At 27.5% G+C, this 20,988-nt stretch overlaps 2 protein-coding genes across 9 annotated transcripts in view; one reads left to right on the forward strand and one right to left on the reverse strand.

Moving 5' to 3' along the window:
* LOC126737311 (synaptotagmin 1-like) overlaps positions 1-10,555 on the reverse strand; it is a 31,815-nt gene extending 21,260 nt beyond the window's left edge. For 5 of the 7 annotated variants that reach the window (XM_050442161.1, XM_050442160.1, XM_050442158.1 and 2 more), the window contains exon 1: positions 3,235-3,402. The gene's annotated coding sequence lies outside the window, so the exon portion shown is untranslated. Of the gene's footprint in view, positions 1-3,234; positions 3,403-6,230; positions 6,388-7,490 lie in introns of those variants that run through there. The other 2 variants (XM_050442157.1, XM_050442156.1) reach the window with 2 other exon arrangements.
* Positions 316-20,526, forward strand: LOC126737310 (facilitated trehalose transporter Tret1-like). Of its 2 annotated transcripts, none has more exons than XM_050442154.1 (5): positions 316-394; positions 18,827-19,059; positions 19,115-19,343; positions 19,456-19,641; positions 19,697-20,526. In XM_050442154.1, exons 2-5 carry the CDS (start codon positions 18,853-18,855, stop codon positions 20,419-20,421), a joined length of 1,347 nt encoding a protein of 448 aa, XP_050298111.1. In that variant the 5' UTR covers positions 316-394; positions 18,827-18,852; the 3' UTR covers positions 20,422-20,526. The 2 variants fall into 2 exon arrangements, with proteins under 2 accessions (XP_050298111.1, XP_050298110.1); XM_050442153.1 differs by lacking the exon at positions 316-394 and adding an exon at positions 15,802-16,137.
* The last annotated feature ends 462 nt before the right edge of the window (positions 20,527-20,988 follow it).

Raw genomic sequence — 20,988 nt, forward strand, 5'->3', positions numbered from 1 at the left:
TAAGCTTAAAAAGTGTATTGCAATAAAATTTTCGTCTAGTCTTACCTAACTTAATGACTTAATGAATTCATTTAACAATTATAAACTTTCCCTTCATAGAAGTGATTAAATTCAAGCTTGATTCGATACAGTTACAGTTCACATGTCGATAACCTAATCAATAATTTATGTCAAAATTGAGAAAAAAAACTGATCAGTAGCAAAAATTTAAATTGAAAAAAAATGGGTATAGTTGGAAAATTAGTTTCTTAAATCAAGAAAAACTTTTTTTACAAGCTATTTTCAAAATAATCACTACATCTCATCTGAAGTATTTTTAGTTTATTTATAGTTTTGTGTTATATAAAGATCGAGAATTTATAAACTTTAGACTGAGTGGAAGTTTCTTGTGCAGGTAAGGACAATTTTATATAAAGAAAATAACGCTGAGACTAAGATATTCCAGTTGGTTTTGGGTTTTTGTCTAGTATTATAATCACGAATAATAAGCGTTAATGTATTTCGTTTTTTACGTTATCGAATCGAAATACTTTGCACATACATTTGCCCAGTATCTCGGATTCTATTTTTTGTAAAAATGAGATTTGTCGGCTGCATCATAGATTTGTCATATAATATTTTTAATATCCAATTCTAGATCTTTTCCATGAGATTCAGATAGAAGTTTACGTATCATAAACCTATTTAAGACCGATTTTGTGTGTTCATTCAATGGTAAATTATAAAATCAGTCTTAAATCTATCTATTTCCTGGTGTTAGAAGAAAATCTGTGTAGCTAGCAAAAGCCATAAAATTTGTTTTTTCATAGTTATTGATTAAAAGATATTTACTAAACCATTTAAAAATTGTCAGGGAGGCCAGTTTTAACAATTTTTTTTGTAGTTCTACCAAAGTTCTAGGCCTACATATTATTGCAGAATCCTCTACAAAACAAACTATATTTCCCATTGCGAATATTGATATTAATAATGTTTAGTTTTAAGGACTGTTTAGCAACTTCATGCATAACAGTTTACTTACTGCTAATGTTGTTTTCTATCTTACAATGTTAGCGATTACTAAGATAGTTTAAAACAATCCCTAAATTATTAGGTACATAAAAATTTATCTCCACATGTATATTAAGCAGAAAAATAGAACAGTGCAAAGAGCAATAGCTCTAAATAATATTCTCGAAAAAAACTCCATATTAAAATAAATCTCACCTATTATGACCATACTTATATGCCAAGAAAAATTGATACTGTACTCAAAAATTAACGAACACAATTTTCTTTTAACTATCGTAAATATGCAATCCCTAATTGCTAAGTTATTGGACAATAAAACTGAAAAAAAATTGAATTACTCCGTTACTTTATAGAATTAACATTTTTAAAGGAGTTTACAAAATTCTGACAAGTATATTTCTGCACGTCTAGGTATTTGGTTACCTCGATGCATTTTACTTTAAAAAATTATTGAATTATATGGACTAACATTGTAACAATTATTACATTTTTATAAATTTATAGAATAATCAATACAGTATTTGAAACGCTAAAAAATCTATGCAGCTTTTGATTTTTGCCAGCTGCTACTGGTCTATGACGAGCGGATGAAAACCAGAATTTGGATCTTTGTTTTTTAAGGAATTCTAAATTTTTATTTTCTGAGTAAATCATATTAAACTATTATTAATGTTCTCTATAATTATCCTTTTGAGGCAAAGGTATACAAACAACGAGGAAAAAAATAAAATTTTTCATTTTAAAATAATTTTTTCCAGTTTCTTAAGGTAAAGGTTACCAAATATGTTTTATATATTTTCTTCGTATTTGTATTTTTGCATAAGTTATTTATTTCTTCACTAAAGTTAAAAATGTAGATTATAACCATTTTTACGATTCATATATATTCTTCCAAGTTGGTAAATATACAAAAAGTACAAAATACTGCAAATCATGAATTGGCTCTCGGCAGAATTATGGAGACATGAATATTAAAATGAATGAATTTAATGGATATTTTCTGCAAAAGTAGCCATAAAAAACTTCATAAGCCGGAGTTATTATATAACAATAAATCATCAAAGATTTTGAACAAATATTTTATTATTTTTGTTTACGTTTAAGAATAAGTAATATTTCAGAAAAAAAATAATTTTGACAAAAAATAAAAACATGACTTGTTCATCAAAACTAAATAAAAAAACTATACATCAAAGAACATAAAACTTTAATTTTTAACTATTGCCTAAGTATTCTATAATATCCTAAAAAATTATATGCTTCTTTAAAATTACGTCATTGATTGCAATATTGATTGTCCCAAGTACGTTAATATACTTTCTCTAAGCTTTCACTCGTATTTGTCAGACCTTTAATTAAATATAACCTATTATAACTAATTGCATTTAGAAAATAAAATAAAAAATAACTAACGTAACCAAAATAAGAATTTTATGTATTTTGAATAATATATTTTATCTTATCATCCTACCGGTAGCATCATGTTTCAATTTTATTCTGGTGAACACGATATATACTCATGGCTCATGTCTAGTCATTACTGGTAATTTGGTGAACTACTTCATTATACTGTATATAAAAACAACCTTAATTACCTTTTTGAATTCTATTTGGAAAACATATTACCTATTAGAACACAATAAATTAGAATACAAAATAATGGCATATATCCTTTTTTTAGAATATTTATTTATTAATTATGTTCTTTGCTAAAAAGTACCAAAAATTTAAACATGTGTCAATTTTAATGACGTATCTAAGCGTGAGCGGCAAATTACAGACTCATCTCTTACATAAGAACTCCTTCAAGGAAAATTAAAGCAAACCTTTATATTGACATAATTAAGAAGTAGGAAAAGGTCATATTAATTTCTTAAACAACCTCTTTACTCTATTTCAAAAAATCAATACACTCCTGGGAGTCTTTTATATCTCATAAAGACCAACACAATTCACTGAAAAATAAGGTAGCTTTAATCGATCAATTTAAATTTACTGTTAAAGAATTATTGATACTATTAATAAAGGTTTAATTTGTTATTTATAGTTTATTTGTAATTATAAATATTTCAGAGCTTAGCGGGGACTCTCTAATCAGGAAGATTATTGCTATAAATATTAACACATCAGAAAGCCCTATAATTATTGCTTAAGCCTATATTATACAAATTCACAAAATTCCTACAGATAAAAGCTTAAAAATCTATATTTAGATAAACTCACCTGATCCCGTTAAACTTTTATATTTCTTCCTAAATCTAAATCCGGCGCACCATCTTAACAAATTATATCACAAAATTCGCGTAACAATGAAATTCCTTACAATAAGGAGATTTTCAGTCTCCAATCTAACGATCTGGAGAGGTAATATGGCGACCGACAGCACCCCTGCTGCTTTGGCTGCTTGTGGAAAATCGATAGTTTTCAGTGAAGAACAGCACGCAGAAGCAAATCGGGAGTATGGAGAGATTTTCCATCATTCTGGATTTTCTGTGCTGTAGACTGCTATTACAATGATCGGATTCGCGCTGAGAATTGCCAAGTTAAACTTACTAGCCAAGATAACTCAAAAAGTATATATAAGGAGATTTTGAGATTAATAATTTAGATAAATTTATTTCTTAAGACTTTTTATACTTTTTCTTGTTAACGAAGGGTTGTGCTTAGAAAAGTGCCAACATTGTTTCTCTAGACTCGTGCTTTGGTCATAGTCTCAACATTTTTTTATTGATTTTTTTATTTTGATATAAAATTATATAAGCAGACACCAATGATGTACACAAGTATTAAACGTAGAAAGAATAAACTGAGCCACGGTTTGAATATATAACTGGTCCTATGATAGGTGAGTGAAGGAAGGCAAATATTTTCTACGAAGGTATATTTTTGTGTTTGCACAATACAAATACAATTTTAGTAATATTTAGAATGTAAGAGATAATTGCCAATTTTATACTGCATATCTGTTTGTTTTATATGCATTCACACTCTACGGTAGATTTTAAGTGAAAGGAAAGCAAATCACCCAAATTAAACTGCAAGAAAAAAATTATTTGTTTTAATTATGATGCATAACTTAAATGAATACGATCTGATAAGTTTGATGTGAAATAAGGGTTTTATTTAGATTAATTCAAAAGTATAAGATTGCCAATTTATTAGAACTTGCACAATAAGACCTTACACAGAAATTAAAGAACTATGTATATTCTCGAACTAACATTAAAAGACTTTAGCTGCTAACTCTTTACAGCTTTTCACAATTTTATAGTCTAAAATTCATAAACTAGCAAGAAACTGAGAAACACGCCAAACTATTAGCGTTAAAAACACTTTCGAGGTAAATTAACTCAATATTAATGTGTGCATAGCACGTAATATATTTAAATTTTGGGACTATAATCCAAGATTTTCAAAAATAGCTATAAATTGTTAATCTGTCTTTCTTTTAATTTTAATCTATATTTTAAAGTCTACTAACTGTCCTAAAATAATATTTTTTAGCAATTATTAAATTATTAATAATTTTTGCCGCCATAATTTTTTAATTTAAGCATTCTTTGACTCTTATATTTCCAGTGTAAATTAACTTAACCATGACGTGAACTTATATGCTTTTTGGGATTAACTACCTAGCAATAGTTACGTTATTCCATAGTCAAATATTTGGAAACTGGCAACATTGCAAGCTTAAGCAATTTTTTTTTAAATTTTTAATTTAATGCAGTGCAATTTAATAAAAAAAAAAATATTTTTTTAAGATGCAATTAGTTTTTTGTTTACAAATTTTTTTAAATTTAAAGCGACATGCAAATACCTAAGAGGTAGCCTCAACTAGTTTACGTTCTTGGTGTTAAGCCGCTGATAAATAAACTAATCATGAACTAGGGTAGTTTAATTAAAAATAAAATAGAATACCAAGAAGAATATGTACATACCAATTTTAATTTTTCAAGCAATTACTATATTTACTGACAAAATTTCCTAAGCAGGTGATTATAAATTTAAGAACATATGTATTACTAAAGCGAGTTATTTAAATATGTTTTTTAATTGGGTTTTAAGGTTTTCAAAAGTAGCCCTTATATAAACTTTAGTTTTATTAATTTTTGATACAGTTTTATTAAAAAAATAGTCCTTATTTACCCAATTTAAAAAAAACAATTATTTTTTTTTTAATATTTGCTTATTTAGATATTTAGATTTCTTCGTAACCAAAAAAAAACAGATAAAATGATCAAAAAGCTTTAAAAAATCGATAACAGTTTTATATTATAATTGGCAACAATTCCCATAATTTAAAAACAATAATTGATTTTCCATATTTCTGTTTCTGCATACAAAATTTAGTTGGATATTTATGAAATTAATTTTAAATTACTCGGCAAGTAATATACCTTTTTTTATATTTTGTTGTAAGGTACATGAATATATATTTTAATAAAATAACTTAGTAAAGCAGAAATTAAAAAAAAATTAGCAAAAAAAATTAAAAATTCACGAAATGAAGGAACAGCTTTAAATATGTCTAAAGTTTTTAAAAGTAATTCTTTGGGTAAATTTTATACAATTAAAATTAATTTTTTTAGAAATGTACGTGGAAGTTAATTATTTTTGAGCATGCTAATGTACATATTGTTACTATTTAGGTTATTTTCTGAAGATCAATAAATAATTAAAGACCTGTTTAATAAAATTCAGTAATTAAAAAAAAACACAATTTTTTGCTTTGGTCTTAAATTACAAAATCGTAAGCAATATTAAGACTGCATATATTTTCCATACCAATTGCAGCAGCAAGTCAGTTTAAAAACATAATATTCTTACTTTACTTATTACAAAGTATGTCCCTTGTAAACAGTTTAAAGTGAGTTTTACTTGGGGGTACTTACTACCAAAAAGAGGCTGTAACTCAGCATAAAATTGTTATAATACGAAATATCTGGAAAACGCAATCCCAAAAATTGATTCATAATACTGAATATAAAACTAAAGGCTAGAAAAAATAAAGAAGGTCTATAAACCAACATAATTCAAAAAGAATATTCTAAAATCCCTTAGAGGTGAATGATTTTATACATAGGATTAATTCACAGATCTCTCAAGAAAAAAATAACGACTTTCATGATAACAGAATAAATTTCCTCAATACTTAGTCAATTCTAATTCATATCGAACATAATTTGTATCAACTATTCCAAAATATTCCATATACTTGCCTTTTTAATTCCTTTTCTTCTTATATAATCTTGGGATAAATCAGGGCATTCCAAAGAAAAGTCTTTAAACATGAAGATCTATTTTATAATAAAAAAAACATAGCACTTAAACCAAACTAAATAAACATTTACTTATAAATAAAACGATTGAACTGAAGAGTATATTTTTTGCCGGTAGTAAAATGCATGTTTATTCAGCATAAAGATAAGTGTATTACCAGTGATAAAATCGACAAGTGAGTGAAGTTTTTGCAGAGTTACTTTGACTTTTAATAACATTAAAGTATTATTCTAGATTTTAACTTGAATTTCCTACCATATACCATATACCATGGTATAGATTTCATTATGGTAATTTATCGAGTTGTCGAATGTGAATAAAGTTAGTGTTATGAGTTTCGGGCTAAATAAAGTGATTGTCATGATTTTTGTCTAAGTAGTGTATTTTTGTTATATTCGTAAATACTTTTCATTAAGATCTTGCTAAAATTTTTATTATTAAATTACTGTTATTATTATTTTTAACCAAAAAAATAGTGATAATAAAAATTTTACATCAATCAATATTATTGTAAAACGGTTATTTTAGGTAGTAGTTGTTGAAAAAAGAAGATTACATTTTAACCTCCATTGTTTACATGTTTGCAAAGTAAATGAAAAAATTGCATTGCAATAAGTCATGATAGTTTTGTATTTTAAATTAAATAAACTTTTAAGACATAAAAAAACATATTTTTTCCTGTATATAAATTACAAAATTATTTATGTTGGTAAAACCGTCCTATTAAAATCTTGAAATAGATATACTTTGATACTACTCTTTTATCCGAAATAAGGTATTTGGATCGCGAAAACTACTTAACGTTTATCGTTATTCAAAGCGCATGAGTCAAAAGAGGGACCGATTTTTTGCGCTATATTCTATGTGCGAGTATTTATCAATGACCCGACTACGTAGACACAGAGGCGTGGGTGTTCGAGCATCAAACGCAAAACATGCTTGTCTGTTCACATGAACGGATTTGTTTTCTTTTTATTTAGACCCGAAAAAAAGTATAGGAAAACAAGCAAGAGAAATATGACTTTTAATATGAGGAATAAAGATACGAGAAAAATCGTTAGATATTAAAAAAAACATATATATTTCTTTTATAGGTGAAACCAAAGTCAAAGGTTAAGCTTAGGGAATTTAGGATGCCCTAAAAGAGAATGCAATTTATATTTTGATGTATAAGAATTATTTAAAAATTAGCTACTTACCCGAAATTTCTCGTTAAATTTCTTCAAATATAACTTAAACCATCTACTAATCACATACCATTTTGGTAAATAAGTAAATTCTAAACTACACAAGTTTATGGTAGTGTAAAAGTGTACCTATCTACTATTTAAATAATACCGTTGATTGAATATTTGGGAAGATACGCAACCTTATGGGCTAAAACGTGACCGCAAATATGCGTGAAAAATAGATGGCGATTCTCTCCAGTATGCGCGAAAATAATTTCGTCCGTCGCTTCTCATTAGTAATCGGCCGATCATCCGAGTCGTGTGGGAGAGTTTTTGCACAGGTTCGTGTTTGCCGTATTGCAATTTGGTAGTTGTTAAAAATTTTTCTTGGATATCATAATCACAAATAGATATATATATGTAAATGTGTTTAGTTTGTGAGACGATGGCTTCTTTAGGCAAAATTAATCAGTGTGCGTATATTAATTAAGACTTTGATTTATAACAACCTAATATGGGAATCTCAAAATCTTATTAGAAAATCTTTAAAAAAATCTAATTATAAACCTCACAGAAAATTATCTATTTTATCTACAAAAATCAATCCGAACTCTTAAAAATACTGTCTCTTCATGTCTATGAGAGCCATTTTCTCTTTTTCTTTTTTTTACTTTAAGAAAATTTTAAATCAATATATTATGTTTATGGTCTTTAGTGTTTTAAGTATTTTCAATAATTGTTTTCATGATGAAATTCATTCATGAAAAAGATAAAAATAAAGCCTAAAAAGCCTTTAAAGTTATTGAGAAACTGGTTATAGTACGAATGGTAGCTTTCCTAATTAAAAAAAAATAACATATTAAATGAATGTCGAGTAATGTTTTCATTCCTGGAGAGATTATATTTGAGCTTGAAGAAGGTCACTTTGCTGCAGCGGTATTCTGCGACTTCATTCTTCGAACACTTTGACTGTGTCAACCATGGAATATTGCTCGGTAAGCTTTCTAGATATGGGTTTAGGGGAGTTGCTCTAGAATGGTTAAAATTTTGTTTTGTTAGACAGAAAAAAGTTTGTTTGGCCAAATGGCAGTTTGTCTGAACTTTGTGTAGTAAGCAGGGTTCATTTCTCGGTCCTATTTTATTTCTATTGTATATAAATGACCTGGGGTCTCTCCAGATAAGAGGATTCTTCACTATTTTTGCAGATGACACCACTATCTTATGAACAATAATAAAAGCACATTAACCTAGAACAATTTCTAAAGATTTATTAATGATTAAACAGTGGTTTGATGCTAATTTGATGTCTTTAAACATAGATAAGACTAAATTGTTAAGTTTTTATGCTCAGAGCAGTTCATGATTCACAACAAAGAATTGGAAGTGAATAATTTTAACAGATTTCTTGGAATTGTTATCGATCATAAACCTAAGTTTTATGGAGATATGTCAGGAGGCAAAAACTGGCTAGACGATGTTATGCTGTTAGAATGGTTTTAAATGAACTGAGATTGATATTTTTTTTGTCGAAAGTTGGAACTTACTTTCATACAAAAATACCTACAGTATGGAATAACATTTTGGAGTTGCATTAGTAAACGGCTTTTTGACTCGATGTTTGTTTTTAAAAAACAAGCCATTAAATATATGTGTCATAAATCTCCACGGGACATGCAGACCCCTATTTAAAGATACTTTCCTTGTTACGTTTGACGTTTCCTTGTTTCCTAAGATACCTACTTGCTTGTTTATTGTTGAGTCTGCTTGACTAATATACAAAAAATATAAATTGTATCTTCAAAATAATGGCTCCTTAAAACATTATAATATCAGAAAAAAATACAATATTCCAATGCCCATCCCGAAAAGTGAACTAAGAATTCTCTTATTTACTTGAGCATAAAAATTTTTAATCATTTTCCAAATGTCATAAAAGTCTCCTCGCTTTAAAAAGTCCTTAACGAAACTTCTTAAAAGCAAATATTTTTATAGCATTAGAATTTTTTGAAGATAGTTAGGAATAGGCCAATAGTATATAATTAGTTTTTAGTAAAGATGTAAAGGTTAGAATTTGTGATGTTACTCTAAAAAAATTTTAAGTCGTCTTGCTTTGAAATTGAAAATACATTTTGTGTTTATACTAGTATGTTGAACCCACTATTGTGTATTGTTTTTAAATTATGTGTTAGTAATATGTCGATTAATGTGCCTATTTTATATCATAAAAGTACCATGTCAACAAGTAGGTACCATGTATTTATGAATAAAGTATGTTTTGAATTTTTTGAAATTCGAAATTGTATTTAAAAGAGAGAGAGGTATATAATATTTAATAGGGATGATTCCAACTACTAGCTAGAAATTACCTCGTTGATAAAGTAATTAAAAGGGTTATTCAAAACTGCAAGTGGCCAACATGGCGTCGACAAGAAGAAACAAAGTTGATTATGACTCTCTAAAGAAGGAACGTCGTATTTAAAAGTTAAAGATGTTAACTTGTAAATGAGAGAAAGTGTTTACAACAATGTATAAATGATTTTATTTTATATTTTCAAATAACGCCAGAAAAAAATAAAAAAACCATTTTGCCAAATTTCACCTTTTTCCTGAATATTAGGAAGTATTTGGCATTTTTCCAATTTTTAGATTGCATTTATTCAATCCTGTATAATCGCAGACATCCTGTATAATCGCGATGAGACCCTTCATACTGTTAAACAAAATATTTCTAGTTTTAACTTTTTCTAGTTTTAAGAATTAGTAATTAAGTGTTTGCCTGTATTGCAAATTAAAATGTGGCCTATTTTCTATATTTTATAGTGTTGTTACACCCTTATTCAAAACCTTTTAAATTTTGCGATTTTATTTTTATATTAATTTCAGTTAAAGGTATCTATTTTTCAATATTTTTGTCCAAAAAAAGTGTACTTCACAGATCTCACTACCCTACACAGTTTTTGAGATATTGGCTGGTTTCACAAACCCGTATTGTCAAAAATCACATTACGGGCTACTTTTTGCAATAAATTATTCACTCTAAAAAACTATAGTATCGTATATAGATATTAAATCTTTAATTATTTAATTTACTCTTTATATTTACGTGAAACCTACCTATATCACCTTTATTTAATATTTTTGTTAATTTTCTAATTAATAAATAAAAGCTTATTGAATTTTTCTTTTGTTTTTATTTATTTATTTTTGTCTCAAAAAAGGATTTTGGTAAGTAATTTATTATTTGTTAATAAAATTTAAGTTGTAAGAGATAGCACCTTCCAATACATTACTTGACCACCACATTTATCTAGTTATTTATGCGAGATCACAGCGCATTTAAATATCGGCAATAACAAAATAAATAAAAGCGCTGTTATCATCATCGCCCTTGTCTTAAAAAAATAACAAAACGGCCGGGCGCCCAAAGATTCCCGCGTCGTTAAACTGCAAATGGTCAATATAGCGCCGACAAAGAAAAACAAAGTTGACGATGGCTCTTTAAAGACAGAACGTCATATTTTAGGGTAGGTAGGTGTCATCGTATAGGCGAGAAAAAGTGGTCACAATAATTTATTCATTTAATAAATACTTTTGTCATATATTTTGAAATAACGCCAGAAAAAAATAAAATGATTTTGCCAAATTTCAGTTTTTTGCAAAATTTAGGAAGTATTTAGATTTTATTATAAAAGGACACTATATTGCTCAACTTTCCTCTAATTGACCACCTCTATTGACGTCCTGTATAACCGTGATGCGGGGTCTTTAAACAAAATGTTTTTTTTTGTTACTAGGTATCTTTTTATAGTTTTAAGTATAGTTGTAACAACTGGTAATTGAGAATTTTCCTGTGTCGCTTAAAACTTAAAATATGGCCTATTTTCTATTTCTATTAACATCCTCACTCACAACCCCTTACTTTACAGATCTCACTACGCTGCACAATTTTTCAGATATTGAATCACATGACAAAATGGGTTACTTTTTACAAAAAATTATTGATCAAGAAGTTATATTACCATCGGTATTAAGTCTTATAAATTATTATTTAAATTATTCTTTATAATATTTACGTGAAACCTACTTATATCTTAAAATTTGTTCCACATATTTTTTGTATATTAGTTTTTAGTTAATTAAGTGCAACGGGCTTTTTATTTAAAAACTTGACCCTCTTGAACACAAAATGAAGGAAACATAATGTTTGTTGGAATTATAACTTGTATTAAACTTTTTTGGTAATTTTGTAAAAATAGCTTTTTATATATATTTTTGTATTAATTTTTGTCTCAAGAACATATTTTGGTAAGTAATTATTTGTTTATAAAATTTAACTTTTAAGAAATTTCAATATGCCTCCACCCTTAAGTATATCACTTATCACTTGACCACTACATAAATGACACTGTGTTGTATGTTCAAAAAAAATAATAAAAACATAGTTGGCAGCATCATCCCATATCTTAAAAAAATATCCAACACGGCCGCGTAACCGGAGATTCCATCGTCGTTGAAAACCTGACTCAAAGAAGCCAAAAGCCAGGTCCACGCAGCTAAAATAAATCGTTCCTAGATTTGACGCTGCGCGGCAGCACCACACGGTGCACGAAACTGAACGGCAATCCGATAGTCGACTGGGTACACTTTTTAACACAGGATTGCGTATCTTCCCAAATATTCAATCAACGATAATACTATCATTTTTATATGGACGCAATAATAAAAGTTATCTTTGCTAAGGGAAGTGACAGAAAGATAAACATAATTCATACTTATTTGTTAGTTATATGCGAAATAAGTACAATATCATTCGCTTAATGAAATAATTGATCTGCGATTAAGGTTCTTTGAATATGTTTAAGCAAAATGGTACTTTACAAGCATATTTAGTGAAACAGGTTTAAACTGATCCCCTTATGAAGCAAAAAATAGCATTAAAACAATCAGAATATTACGCCTGACAATTGTAGGTATTTGTTATCCAATTTTTACTTTTGTTCAATTTACTTTTTAACGTGGTATTAAAAAACAATATTGTATTAATTTATCATTAAATTTGTATTTTTTTTACCAGACGAACCTACTTGTTAAAGTTTATAAAAAGCTTGTAACAAACTTAAGAAAAGTTGTATTGCTATAGTTGTGTTTTTAAACTTAATGTTAAATGCATTAAAACTAGTTAACTCATTAGATATGCATAATTGTATGTATTACGAGAGCGTGTAATATTGTAAATTAAATATTTTTTATATTTTTCATACAATTTATTAATTATGATAATAATATTAACTAAAATGATAATGATGAATGAAAAGTTGTAATAAAAGTACATATAAAACCTAAAATAAAACAATAAAATAGTAACTTAACAAATTATTTTAGCGCACAAATTCAATGCATTTTTAATTAAATTATCTTAGATCAATTCAATCAATTACACGTGAACATATTTATAATTAATAATATTAATGAAACCAAAATAACTTGAACTTAAATAAAAAAATAATTACCTACAGTATAACAAGTTAAAAGGATTACAGCTAAAGAAAAATAATAGTACTAAAGTCCATGTTCACTTTGTAATAAGTGTGTTTTAAAATTTTGTTTTTTATCAATTGTTACTATTTCTGATGGTAAAGAGTTATATAGTTTTATGGGATTATAACTAAACTGCTAAAAATTGCTGTCTGATGTTCACTATTTAATATCATGTCTAAAGAACACAAGCCTCGAGAATGAATGCTTACAAATTTATCTTTAAAACCATTGGAAAAGAGAGGTTTCGTTAAACTTTTGTAAAAATTCCAGTGAAGATATCCACGTATCTTTATTAACTTCTGTAAACTAGTTGGGCTTCTTAAAATTGTAAGAAATATAGTCATACTTTCTTAAACCAAATATAACACGTGAGCAATAATTTATACCATCCAAATATGATTTTTTTCAATTAATTTCATGGTCCATGCATTAAGATTCGTAAATCATTTTACGTAGATGAAAATTTAAAACATGCTGATCTTTATATAAAAATTTCAAAGTTAAAAACGACTTTTAAATCAACAGCTTAGTATATTCTCGAAATCTCTGCTCAATGTTCAAAATCAAACCTAAATTCTTGGCATAATGGACCTTAGAAGGAGTGACGTTATCCAGTACAATATTTAAATTAACCCTAAGAAAATCTTTTTTAAAGCCAAAAATCTCGATATTTTATTTAACTGGATTAAGTTTGTGCTCTTATCTCTCTAATTATCTTAAATATTTTTTTGTAGTTTTTTATTTTTTATTATCATATAGGAGGAATAAAATAATTTTAAATTTTGATGTCTGTAATGTCTACAAAATAAGCTTAAAACACGGAAAAATAAAGAGTCCATTCTCCCCTTAATTGCCTCCAAGGATTATCATTTTATATCATTAAAATGCTGGTGGTCTGTAATAAATTTATTTTTGTAATTTTATGTAAGTGCAATTCATAAATGATATTTATATAGTTTGCACTAAATCTAACCACTAAAGCACAATTTTGGAGCATGTCTGGACTAGAATTATGTAGAAAAAAATATTTAAACAAGTATTGATTTTTTTTAATCTTGAGGTTTGTTGCATAAGTTTGTTCCTAAAAAAATATGGACTCCAAACAATTACTTAAACATTTAGGATCTTATCACTTTAAATTAAAAACTAGGTAACCTTGTTAACCCATTAAATTAACAAATTTGTTATTCAAATGTGTTACGATATAAAAACTAACATGTGATGTTCTGCCTAGTAGATAAAGAAATACTTAACAACCCGGTAGTTAGTTTAATTTAAATGTTTATTTTAATATTACAAGCAAATTTGAAATTACTACTTTGTTTAAAAAATCCGAAAGGAACAAGTCATCCACTACCAATAAATTATGATTTAAAGAAAATTGGAAAAAAAACACTTTTCCATACGGGAATAGCATTAATTTAATATTTATTACCGAATGTTAAATTTCACTTGAATAAACTTAAAAGAATTTAAAATTGATTATAATAACACGTAAATATTATTAGATCCAATAATACCCCTTTAATTTTTAAATTGTTTAAATATTTACTTAGCGAGATTAATTGGAATGTGAGACATCCTTGACTTAGTATGTTGATAGTTATTACTTGACTTAGTAGTTAATAATTTAATGAAATGATATGAAATATGAAATAATTCGTAATACTTAAATGGTTACCTCTATTTCCACAAGACACTTGATTGAGAATTATAAAGTTAAAAAAAATAAAAAATATTAAAGTAGATTAATTGTTTGTGATTTTAGTTTTAATCTCGTTAAGTTTTTTCTAGGTAAATTCAATTAGTCGACTAGATTTAGACTAAAATGTACATTACCGCTTAAGACCACTTAAATATAAAATGTTTAAGCATATACTGTGCTTTTATTATAAAACAAGCAATATTTATTAACCTTCTTGAAAACAAAACATTATTTTATATGTACAGGGAGAAGTTCTCACTATCTTCGTTATTAACTTTCTTTCTTAAAAAAAAGTCTAATAGGATTAGTTCTGGTAACCGTGCAGGCTATTTAATTGCACTAGGTCTACTTATGCCCCTGGAAAGCGTCCATTAAGCCACTCTCGAAGTAGTACATGGGAAATTCATCCTACTGCAAATGCAAATTATATCTATTTAATAATGGTGTTATGGCTAATTGTTTATTACATAATTTTGTAAAGATTAAAGGATACCAGGCTAGGGTTTCAAATAATGTTCTAATAAATTAATCGGGTAAAAAAATTCAAATTATAATATTAGCATAAATTCCTCCCACACGTTAATTTTTTGAGATTTTGAGTATGTCTTTCCTAAAAATTTGTAATTTTTTCGTAAAAGTTAAGTCAACTTTTATTTTAGGGGCTTAAAATCACGTATGATACATGAAGTAGCAATTTCTTATAGCAAAGCGTAATGTCGATAAAATATTCCTTATTACCACATACATTTTTGCCTATTATTCGCTTCTACATACTTGTATACAATTATTATAAAATTTACTTATATATATATATAGCGACTCCCCTTAAACAATGGACCTCTACTTACAAAAAAAAATTACTATATACTTATACACATTATAGTTTTTATGTAGGTATTTTTTGATGAAATATTAATTGATATTTACAAAATTCTATAAACCGCAATACTGTGTAACTATTAATTATATTAATAATTATTATACGATATTTATTTGAATTCTCACCACCTCGTGATTTTTCTTACACTCTTAACAATAAAAAAGGTTATGTACATACATATAAAGGCTATTGACTTAAATCTGACAATAGTCTGCCGTGTTAAGTTCACTTCACCTAATAAATTCTTATCCCTAAATAAGCAATATAACAAAGTTGTAAAGATAAACGCCAATATTCCACAAGTAAAACGCTTTTTTTTCACTATTACAGTTTTAAATGGACTAATAACAACTGTAAATAACTCACTTGGTATATTAAATTAACATGCTATGAAAACTGAATAATCTTCCTTAACAGATGCTTGGTTAAAAATTTAATTTTTTATTGATTGATTCAGTTCAGTGTGTTGTGATAGCTAAGTAAAAGTAACAAAATGTATAAAGTTTTTAGTGTTTTTCAAGGAACTTTTCCGCAATTGATGGCTGCATTTTTTGGTGAGTTTTTTAGTTTAAATTGTTTTCAGTAGATAAGAAGTCTTATTATTTTACCTCATAATACTATTTAAGCATGTGAATTAGTATAAACAATTAAATAACATATGGTTTATTTCATGAAAACTTGTAAATCACCTTTAAGGAAATATATAGGTGACCCAGTTGATAAATTTTTATAAGGAATTATTGGATTTTGGCCAAAATAATAGCAGAAAGATTCAGACATTTCGGCTACTTTCGGAATTTTTCAGGGTCATATATATATTATTTCTTTAAATAATTCATTTTTATTTTACCAAGCTTCTGACTTAATTAACACCCAACATAAAGTTAAAAAAAAGAAATAATTTTTTCGCAAAATTTGGAACTTAAGCATTGGGTTTTCGGTACCTAATGGACGTACATTTCTAGGTTAAAATTGGAAAAAATGTAAGGCGAAAATATAATTACTGTATCTGATTTTATTTTTTATTATGAATTAAGCGACACATGTCACATTTCTTTATTGAAAAAAGTTTAAATTGAAAACCGCGCTTTATAATTTTTTTTTTAACAGGCAACCATATACTTTAACTCTTTTATATAACTAAATATCTTTCACTGATCTGACCTTACTGAAATTATCGAACTCTTGTTTGTCCAGTAATATTATTTGTCAGGTTTATTTTTGTCATTTATTTATAAATAATTATTACTGCATCTTAATTTTCGAATATGCTAAAAGGTCATTAAGTTCGGTTATAAATAAAGGCTTAATGTGCCGAGGTGCCATAAAAATTACATTGATACAGCAGAAATGTATCTTAATAAATTTGGAGAAAGTTACCATGTAAGGCTATTTACTTAAAAGGAGTAGAGGAGTGGCACAATTTATTTTACGTTAAGAAACATATCACTCTTATAAATTAAGGATTTGCCAAGGAATTGAATTAAGGAATTTTCACAGCGTCGGCATTTTTGTAAGTGGTGTATGTGTATCATACATACATAAGAGTTTTCAATTCCCTCTTTAAATAAAATAGCCTAGCAATGGTCACTAATTATAGTGTCTTAAATTTCCAAAATATTATCCAAATATCAAGTACGCTTTATGCTCATTAAGTGTACAATTTTTAAAAACGAAATACGAGGTTCATAATATATTATATTTAGATTATTATAATTATTAAAAAAGATAGTAAGCCTTACTTAATATATTAGATATTACCTTGTGAGCTATTTATGTCCGTAAGTTTATACAGACAGACAAAATTATATTGTATAAATACTAAATATGTAATGAATGGTTAGTATTTAAACTATATTCAGCATATAGTGAGTTACTATCAATAGAATTCTTTTCATTTTACAAACTTATATTCTTAAGGACTTTCTTTTTAATAAAATTGCATTAAATCCTCTAATATTTTTATTATTTATCATTCGATTTTATTATTTTAATTGATTTGCCAATAACATTATCATGATACTCAGTAGCTCTGACAATTGTTACAAGCAAAATTCTCAGAAAAAAAATATAATGAATTAGATCATGTCATTAATATTTAAAAGAGAGTAATTCATAATCAAAAGTTGTACGTATGTGACATGTGAATAGGTGACCTAGGTGACTTGACCAGAGGTGTCTACTGTGAAAGCTTAAAGTTCCTTTAATCCTTTACTATTTTTAATATAGTGCTGTTTTTTCTGTAAAAGGACTGTTGAATGTTGAAAAAATTACATTTTCTAGACATTTTGGTGACTGTACCGTGAAATCATTGATTGGTGAGTTAGAACTCAAATCTTCAAAAGTCTAACCTTTCTAATGGCAAAACTGTAATTTATTGTACGTTTATATAAAAAATTACTTAAGATTACTAATAAATTACTACACTAATTATAGTGTTTTTAATCACCAAAATAGTGTCCAAATATCAAGCACGCTTTATGTGCATTAAGTGTTATACAATTTTTGAAAACAAAATACTAGATCCATTTACGTGTTATAATATATTAGATATTACCTTGGAGGCTATTTATGTCCGTCAGTTTATACAGAAAGACAAAATGTCTGTTATTGAAGAGAACTTTTTTATATATTATTTTATATACTATTTTATTAAAATAGTATTTAAAATAGTATATTTTATATACTATTTTATATATACTAAACATAAATACTTAATATATAATGAATGGTTAGTATTTAAATCATATTAAGCATATAGTGAGTTACTATCAATAAGATTCTTCTTATTTTACAGACTTATATTCTTAAGGACTTTCTTTTCAATAAAATTGCATTAAATCCTCTTTTATTTTTAATATTTTAATTGATTTGCCAATAACATTATCATGATACTCAGTAACTCTACGAAATGTTAGAAACAAAATTTTTAATTAAAAAATATAAGGGATTAGATCATGTCATTTATCTTTAAAAGCGAGTAATTCATCATCAGAAAAGTTCTGTTGAATGTTGAAGATAATTACATTTTCTTGATATTTTGGTGACTGTACCGTGAAATCATTGATTGGTGAGTTAGAACTCTTTAATCTTTAAAAGTCCACATTTCTAACTGCAAAACTGTAATTTATTGTACGTTTATATAAAAAGTTTCTTAAGATTACTAAAAAATTACTTGATTTTGCCAATATAATACTGTTTTTAAATAAATAATTTCATTTAATATATTTTTTCTCGCTACAGCAACTGTCGGAGCCATATCAGATGGAATGCAATTTGGATGGTCTGCACCATTTATTCCGATCCTCCAAGGTCCTGATAGTCCAGTTAAAATAACAGATGAAGATATCGATTGGTTAGAGTCTATTTACATGATTGGAGGACTAGCGGGGTTACCACTTACCATATATATGGTCGATAGAATCGGAAGACAAAAAACTGTATTATTTGCCTCATCTTCTAGCTTTACAGCTTGGGTTCGTATGGTTTTTCACTTATAAAATATAAAACATTTATTAAAAACTTTTACAGATTCTAATAGGTGTGGCTAACCATGTGAACTACCTTTACATAGCTAGATTTTTAACTGGTCTAGCTGCAGATGTGGCTTTTGTTGCTGGACCCATGTACGTTGCTGAGATAGCTGATCAAAAAATTAGAGGTTTTCTAGCTGGAGTTATTTTTCTTATGATGCTTGCTGGATTTTTGATTCTCTATGGTGTGGCGCCTTATGTGCCGTTTTATGCTTGCTCCATTATCGGTAAGTTATGAATATCATCAATTTTTTCTTAATAAAAGTTATTTAAGTCATTTTTATATTCTAATTCTTTAAATTTACTCATATTGAAATATAGACATCCGAACTGTTCTAGGTGGAATAATTGTTGGTATTCAGCTAGTTGGCGTGCCATTTATGCCAGACTCACCATATTATTTATTAACCAAGGGGAAACATGAGAAAGCAAAAAAACATTTGCAATGGCTACGTGGACGCGAAGATGTAGATAAAGAACTTGAGGCTATTGCTATCGCTGTTGAACGACAAAAGTCCGAAAGAGGTAGAAAACTGTATTATCTTACATATGAAAAAAATATTAAATAGTGAATTTTTAGGTCGCCCCCAAGATCTTTTCATATCAAAATCAAACCGAAAGGCTGTCATAGTAATGACAGTTCTTAATACAGCTCAACACTTCAGTGGAATGGCTGTTATTTTGATGAATCTTCATTCAATTCTGATCGCAGCTGGTTCAGTAACAATCAGCTCTAATGTAGCTGGAATTTTATTTTCGGCTATTATGCTTTTAGCAGCAACTGTATCAGTTTTTGGTATTGATCATATCGGACGCAGAATCCTGCTAGCCGTATCAAGTTTCCTTACAGGATTTGCTCTACTTGCTGTAGCAATATTTTTTACTCTTCAAAAAAGAGGGTTGGTAGGTCCTGAAAGTGCTTGGATTCCTATTGTAGCGATTTTAGTTTATGCTGCTGTATTTAAATGTGGCCTAGGTATTATACCGATTGTCATGACAGCTGAGTTATTCCCAACTAAAGTAAAAGCGATGGGTATGGCTTTAGCCGACTTAATTTTCCTTTTGACTGGTCTAGCTTCAATACAGCTGTATCAGAATTTAGTTAGAATATATGGACTAGATGTGCCTTTTTATATTTTTGCCGCGTTTACATTGATAACGGCTGTTTTTTCGATTGTGTACGTACCAGAGACTAAAGGGAAAACTTTGGAAGAAATCCAGTATATTTTAAAGGGAGAACAACCACCGGCAGCTAAGAAGGAAGGGACTTATGTGACAGATGATGTAGTAGAAAGTCCTCAGTAAAATAAACTGTGATATTATTTTTTTATACTGTTTTAATAAAATGTAGGTAAATATTTTTTATTGTAAAGTAAATAATGTTTGGCTAATAGATATGATTATTGATGGCTTTTGAATTATGATTATTTATTATGAAAGAAAAAATATGGTTTATTCTATAACTAAAGAATAAAAAACAAAAAGATATGAATATTCCCTAAACGTGGCTACAAGACATATTATGGGTTAAACTATAAGAGCCATATTTGCATTTCTTACAATTGTAAGTCTAACACAACAAACAAGAACAATATCAAAAATAGAGAGGTATTACATTTCTTTTAAAGGACTTGATATAAAAACAGAAAATGTAAGGAAGCAGATATGAAGAATTAAATTATAGAATCCATACCTAAAAAGTCTATCAATGAAACAGTATTCTAAGGGGGGCTAAGAAGACAGAGATGTGAAAATATGATAGAACGATATGATAATATTTAAAATAAATGAACGAATTGCTGAGTAACTTTATATGAATCGGTGATGTAGTATCAAGGCTAAAGCACATACATTTGCCTAAAAACGGACTTA

The sequence above is a fragment of the Anthonomus grandis genome, chromosome 6, assembly GCF_022605725.1.
Source record: "Anthonomus grandis grandis chromosome 6, icAntGran1.3, whole genome shotgun sequence".
NCBI classification, from domain to species: domain Eukaryota; kingdom Metazoa; phylum Arthropoda; class Insecta; order Coleoptera; family Curculionidae; genus Anthonomus; species Anthonomus grandis.